Source organism: Chinchilla lanigera, unplaced genomic scaffold, assembly GCF_000276665.1.
Source record: "Chinchilla lanigera isolate Chin_1 unplaced genomic scaffold, ChiLan1.0 scaffold00137, whole genome shotgun sequence".
NCBI lineage: Eukaryota > Metazoa > Chordata > Mammalia > Rodentia > Chinchillidae > Chinchilla > Chinchilla lanigera.
This window is the reverse complement of record NW_004955538.1, coordinates 2,160,483-2,167,220: the sequence shown is the minus strand read 5'-3', so window position 1 is coordinate 2,167,220 and position 6,738 is coordinate 2,160,483. Positions and strand designations below refer to the sequence as shown.

Sequence of the window (6,738 nt, the reverse complement as noted above, 5' to 3'; positions counted from 1 at the left end):
CCTGGGAGCCCCGGATGGATCTTCCAAAACTATTTCCTCGCTCTAGAGCCCACAGTCCCTGCGGACTCCAAGCCAAGTCCTCCCGCCCACGCCTGCCCAGCATGCGCCTGCAGCCTCTCTCTCTACTGGAGGGCAGCCGCTCCCCTGCCACCCCACTCTGCCATCTGTTTTGCACAATCCCTGAGCCCTGTGTGGCACTGCTGTGAGACTTCACTACCTGGTCAGTCATTCTCAGGACGCCTGCCGCAGCTGCTGGGCCTGGTCCTTCCTACGGCCTCCGTCCCCCTAACTGGATGCCACTCCTTCTGTGGCTCCTCCTCCCTCCCCCACCCAGCCCTGTCTCTCCCTGGCAAATCTGCCCAGACCCTCACCGGAAGGACAGGCAGTTGTTGACGTTGGCAATGACATTGGCCCTGTAATTTCTCAGCTGTTTGCCTCTTTCCAGAAATTCATCAAAGGTGCGCTGGTAGCTGGGGGAACGGAAAGGGACTCCTTTCAGGGCCAGCACAGACACTGTGACGGCAGCTGCCTCCCAGCACTGCCTTCCTTGGGATTAGTGCAGGCCTCCCTCGCTGCCCCTGGCTGCCCCCACCCCGCCCCGCCTCATGCATCTGGATGGCCGCAGGGTGCTGTGCCTGGGCCTCAGAGGAGAGGACCTACTAAGCTTATTCTGTGGTGGAGATTGGGGGGTGCAGTGGAAAAGGCAGGGGCTCCTGGGGTGTCCTCTTTGAAGCTAAGGACTGCTCTGCTAGGGGCTTGGCAGATGCAGGTGGAGACAGGAAGTGTCCACACTGATTCCTGGTGGCTCTCGGTGCCCAAGGGTGGGGCTGGGCACAGGATGCTGGTACCAAACGGCAGGGGCAGGCACAGGGCTGACCTAGCTCAGGTTCTAGAGAGGCAAGAGGGCCACAGCCCTGACAAGCGGCCGTGGGGACCGGGCTATACCCACCTCCTCAGGAAGGCAGCCAACTCCACCAGCAGCATTTGCTTGATCTGCAAGCCCAGTTCAGGGGTGATGTTCTCAGCCTTGGCCTGGCCCTGAGAGACAATCTGCAGGGGTTGGGTGGGTGAGCAGGGCGGGCCAGGGGCACCGGGGGTTGGGTGTGAGCGGGCACATGGGAGTGGGTGCACACCAGCATGTGCGTGTATGTAGCCCGAGGTACCTGGATGATGTCGATGGCCAGCTCACTGTGGCAGTGGTCGTCCAGCTTCTGTGGAGCCATATCCTGGGCCCAGCGCTGTGACTCCAGCTTCAAGGCACGGGCCATCAGCTCCTTCACGCTGACCTGGGGGCAGGTAGTGGTCAGTGCCCTGCTCACCCAGAAGTGCTGTTGCTGTCCCTGCCCATGGCCTGTCTGTCCCCGTAACCTGCCCTCTCCTGCTCCTGGCCCAGGACTCACCACCTCATTGGACAGGAACGTGGCCTCCAGCACCCGGATCTGCCTGGAGGGCAACAGGCTCCCAAGGCTGACACCCTGCAGCTCAGCTGCCAGCTTGGGGCTTTTGAGGATGTCACTGTGGGCAGAGGAAGGCTGGCATGAGGCAGGTGTGCCCAGCTGGATTCAGGCCCCAAATCCCAGCATCGTCACACATCCTCTTACTACCCCACACACTCCTGCTCTAAAAGAGAGGGTGGGGGGAGGGAGAAAGAGGAAGGAAGGAAGGAAGAATGAAAGAGCCCCAGACCTAGGCCTGGAGGCTGCCTCTGCCCACTCTTGGGCCATCATCAAAATCATCTTGGGCCCAGCTCTCTACAGAAGCTGCCCCTGCCACACACCTAAGAACCCCTACAACTGCCCAGAGCGAGAGTGGCCTTTCAGATCAGCTCCCCCCTGCGGCCCCTCACTGCCCCCACCAGCAGAGGGTGCCAGTGAGCACAGGAAGGGTGGCTGCCCTGACTGCTTGGCGGAGGCCTCTCAGCCCACTTTCTTGGCACTTTTGCAGGGTCCCAGGCTCCCCAGGGAGCCCTAGCACTTCCAAAGGGGCCTTTGTCTATCTAGAGGTTTAAGAATGACCCTCTCTGCGTCCCCACCCAGGATGCAGCTGTGTCCTCTGTTCCCCACACTTCTGGCCTTGACAATGCCTCCCTGGACTCCACACCCAGGCCGGACTCAGTTTCCTGCTTTGCTCACCCCGGGTGCTGGGCTATGAGACCCCACGTTATGGGACAGGAAGGCCGACAGGCAGAGGTCCAAGTGCCCAGCATTTCCTGGTGAGTCAGGACCAGCAAGCAGGACTGGCTCAGGGCTGCACTGTCTTCCTGTGCCTGGTGCCCTGTGCCCTGCTGGCTTCTCCCCCACCACCCCTCTGTGCCTTGGCCTCCTGCCAGGGGCTGCACCATCAACACCAGCAGCCCCCAGGACCCTCGGCCCGGCTCCACTACCTCCACCCCATACATCCCTCCTCCTGCAGACCCGACACCCCTCATTAAGAACCCCTGGCCTCCAGCATCCCACGCTGCAGTGCCGTCTCCCCTGCTGCAGCTCGGGTGAATGACGGGCACACACAGGGACAGAGGTGAATCAGAGGGTGCTGAGGCTGGACTCAGCTGGGTACCAGCTGGCCTCCTCCGGCGCTGCCTGGAACTCCTTGGTGGACAGAACCACTGTGGGCTCACAGGGTGAAGGAGACACTCAGTACCCCACTCTCCTGCTGGCCTTCCTGCCTGGGCTTGCCAGGGCACTCCCAACACACAGGATGGCTCAGACTTTGCCCTCCACCTACCTTCTTCCGTGCCTGCCCAGTGCCCTCTCCCGCCTGACTCTCCATCTTCAGCACAGCGACACTGGCTCTTCTTCAGCCAGGCTTGGGCTCCTCCCAGGACCCCTGCCCTGACCTCCCCAAGCCCAGGCACCTCTGCACGGCCGCTCTGCTTCCCTGCTACTTCCAGGACCTCATGAATGAAGCCAGTCTGTGTGTCTCAGATTCCCCCACTGCAGAATGTGGCTGGGGACCGGGGCAGCCCCACAGCCCCACCCTACGATCCAGGCTCTGCCCCTTTCTGTTTTGTTTTGTTTTTTGAGACAACTGAGTATTTAGCCCTGGCTGCCTGTGAACTCCAGGTGATCTTTCTGCCTCAGCCTCCCTGCCTGGCACCAGACCTCACCCGCTTTCTGTCCCAGTCCCTCTCTGCATGGTCAGCCCAGCGCCCCCTGCAGCCCGCAGCCTGCTGCCCGCCAGCTCACTTTGGGTAGAGGTTCTGCACCCAGAGCAGCAGCAGGTAGGCGTCACGCTCACATAGCTCGAACTGCGCCAGGGCTGTCACGTGCGCGGCAAAGTGCTCATGGTAGCTGCGGGCGTAGGTGGTCACGACGTCGAACTCAGCTGGGAACAGTGGCCGCAGCCGCTCCACCACGGCTTCCAGGTCCTCCTTCATGGTGTGGCCCATGTTTAGGAAGGCGTCCTCCACCTCGGAGCGCCCCTTTGTGTGCGTGGCCAGCCGCGCGCCCATACGCTCAGAGGCCACCTCGGCCACGCTGTGCCGCCACTGCTGCAGCCAGTGTCGAGGACGCGTGGTCACCAGCGTTGCCGCCCCAGGCCCGGCCTCTGCCGCCCGCTGGTCCTCACGCTCCTGCTCGGCCACCACAGCCAGTGCCTGGCGCAGCCGCTCAGGCGCAGCGTCCAGGGGCCGGCGCAGCAGACCCAGCACCTGGCCACGCAGCAGCACGTACAGCGCCTCCACCTTGCTCTGCCGCCGCACCAGCTCCTCCGCATCCAGGCTGCCTGCCGTGGCCAAGACCACCAGCTCCCGCTCCAGTGCCAGCAGGTGTCCTGCTGCCTCCAGCTGTCCGCCCTCCAGCGCCGCCTTGAGCTCCTCCACTGTGCCAGAGACCCTCGTGAGGCCATATCCGGGGCAGGGGGAGGCTGGGACCCCACTGGGGGAGGTCCTGCACCCCCAAGGGTGAGTCCCTGCCCTGCAGGGGCCAGATGGCAGCCCCAGCCCCAATGTGCTCCCACCTACCTGTGGGCGCAGGCTTGTCCGATCCTGGCCCGGGCTCGGGCTGCGCTGAGCTGGGCGAACTCTTCTTCTTCCCTCTGAGTATGTTGAGCACATTGGTCAGTGCGCTCGGCTTCTTCTTCTCCTTCTTCTTCTTCACAGCCTCTGCCCCGTCCTGCTCCGGGGAGACCCCAGCTTCCAGGGGTGGCGCCAGGTCCTCAGAGGAGGCCTCGGACATGGAGGCCTCTGAGTCCGCCTCTGACGTGGAGGGCAACTTCTGGGGGTGTCCAAGAAAGTTGAGGGTCCTTGGCACAGGATGCTGGCCCAGGAGGCCTTGGAAGGTCATCATCTTCAGCATCACCCTGGCTCGGGCCTGCAAGCTGCCGGTGGGAAAGGAGTGGTCAGCAGAAGGGGCTAAGATGTAGCTCAGCAAAGCTGCGCCTGCCTGGCAAGCACAAGGCCCTGAGTTTGATTCCTGGTTAAAAAAAAAAAGTGGTCAGCCGTGACAGCGGATCTGGCCCCCAGTCTGGGCACAGTCAGGCAGTGACACAAGTGTGCTCCTATGTGACCATCAGGGCCCTGGCATGCCCTGAGCACCAACAACTCCACTCCTCCCTGGCCACAATGCCTCTTTCCGGCACCCCACAGCTGCCCCCAACGTCACCCCCACAGAGGGAAAAGGCCAGCGACACCTACCCTTCTGGACAGAGGGGGCAGGGCCTTCACTGCCTCTCAGCAGGGAGAATAGAGGGACGGGGACCACTCTGGGTCCCAGCAGACCCTGGGAGGAGGCAGGGCCTGGGCTGCTGTGCGCTTACTTATTTTGTGTCTTTGACACAGGGTTCCCACAGGCACTTCAGGCTGGCCTTGAACTCACTTACAGTGATCCTCCTGCCTCAGTCTCCCTGGGTGCTAGGGTTACAGGGGTACACTACCCTGCCTCACCTTGCTGTCCATTTACACAAAGCAAGAACGGTGGTCCAGACAGGACCACAGCAGCTGCAGAAAGCACCAGAAAGTTCTTTTCTAGCTGTGGAATATCCGAAAGATGCCACCAGGGGACACAGCCCGACCCTTTGTATGGGGCCCGGGGCTCATGTCCACAGAAGCCAGGTCCTGTCAGTGTGGGACCAGACCTCAGTGACGTTTCACGCGTCCCCAGCGGCAAGGGGCTCAGTGAGGGGCTGAGCCGGAGGCCCAGGGCTGCCAGAGGCCACACAGTGAGTGCTGGGACCCAGGCTCACTAGCTCCGCCCCACCAGGCCTGCTCCAGATGGGTGACATCATCACCACAAAAGCCTCCATTCCCCGTGTCCGCAGCCTTCCTGGGTGCCCACCCCTTCTCTTCCTCGCCCATCCACAGGGGTTACTTAGGTTTAAAATATCCCTGTGGTCAACAGCGTGGGCCTGGAAGCTGGGTCATCTGGGCCCTGGGCCTGGCCTTTCCCTGCCTCTGCCTCCCTGTCCCAAAAGCAGCCTGGAGAATGTAGGCCCCTCCCCACGTCGGAGCAGGACAGGGCCACCAGCAGGGAGCAGGGTTAGCGTGACTGTGACCGCTGCACCTACTTCCTCACCTTCAAGAACAAACAGGCCAAGCCATCGGGGGGAATCTGAGGGCCCTCTAACTGGCCCACAAGGCAGACACGATGAGTCACGCCAGCTGAGGGAAACTAGGGCTAAGGACAGGGTGCTTCCCGAGCACAGCAGGCGGGGGCTGGTGCTGAACCTCTCCATGTCCTTCCACCTCCACCTGCCCGCTTCCTGTCCCATCTCCAGGGCACAGCCTCATACCCTGAAGCTTGGCCAGAGCTCTGGGGTGGAAGGGATGCCCGAGCTCCTCCCAGCCAGTCCCTGCTATTCTCCCCAGCTGCCCGGGAGAAGGTCCCCTAGACCACAGCTGCCCACCTGGTGCTGGACGGGCCAGAGCTCCAGGCCAGCACAAGCGGGTGCGCTGGTGTGCCCAAGCCAAGGTTCCAGGTTGGAGGCCCCAGACTCTTGTGCCCCTCCCAGCCAGTCCACCTGCGTGCCAAGACCCACAGGAGCTGGTTTGGCCTGTGGAGCTGCCCAGCCCCCCCTCGGTGCCCATGCCCACCAGCCCTACCTTGCCCTCACTGCCCCGCCTCCCAGGGAGCGGCCCTTGCCTCTACAGGCCAAAGCCGCGGCTGGTTGCCCATCCCCACGGCCGTCAGCTGGCACAGTGGAAAGCAGCAGCTGCGGGCTCAGTGCACCCCTGCTGGGGTGTGGACGGGACACCCCCGCCAGACCTCAGTGTCCTCCTCTGAGATGTGAAACTGAGGCCCCCTCACAGGGCACTGCCGGGCGTGGGCCCGCACCAAGGGGAGCCCCCGGGTCCCTGTGTCTGCCAGCTCCCCTGCAGCCCAAGAAGGGAGAGAGGCGTTCCCCGATGAGCCCCCTGAGGCAGGAGGGGCCTGCTCAGCCGTACAGGGAGTGACCCCAGCTTGTGGTTCAACAGTGTCGCTCCCTGCTGCCAAACCTGGGCACCGCCGCTTCCCGGGGTCGGGGCAGAGGTCCCCGCAGCGCCTCTCCAGACCCTGGCTGGGGGGACAGGGACACCCAACGAGGACCTGATGTCCACCCCTTGAGGACACCCTGGCGCACAGGCAGGGAGGTCCCCTGGCCTGCGGCACACTGCCAGGCCATTCCCTGGGGGGATCGGGCCGGCCCGGGGCCCGCGCGGTGGGGACAGAAGCGCTGTAGCGGGGGTCACTTACTGCGTCCGGGACAGGCCGCTGCCGTCCGGGGCCCCCTCCGCGCGGCCTGAAAATAGCCGCGGCCCCGCCC

At 63.5% G+C, this 6,738-nt stretch overlaps 1 protein-coding gene across 2 annotated transcripts in view; it reads right to left on the bottom strand.

The window, feature by feature from the left end:
* Positions 1-6,738, bottom strand: part of Tnfaip2 (tumor necrosis factor, alpha-induced protein 2) — a 13,540-nt gene that overhangs the window by 6,092 nt on the left and 710 nt on the right. Inside the window, exons 1-7 of one of the 2 annotated variants that reach the window (XM_005410764.2) lie at positions 6,669-6,738; positions 3,962-4,317; positions 3,186-3,819; positions 1,401-1,515; positions 1,164-1,286; positions 950-1,050; positions 372-470 (exon numbers count right to left, since the gene is read on the bottom strand). In XM_005410764.2, coding sequence (XP_005410821.1) covers positions 372-470; positions 950-1,050; positions 1,164-1,286; positions 1,401-1,515; positions 3,186-3,819; positions 3,962-4,295 — 1,406 coding nt within the window. In that variant the 5' untranslated portion in view covers positions 4,296-4,317; positions 6,669-6,738. The remainder of the gene's footprint in view (positions 1-371; positions 471-949; positions 1,051-1,163; positions 1,287-1,400; positions 1,516-3,185; positions 3,820-3,961; positions 4,318-6,668) is intronic. The other variant, XM_005410765.2, reaches the window with a different exon arrangement.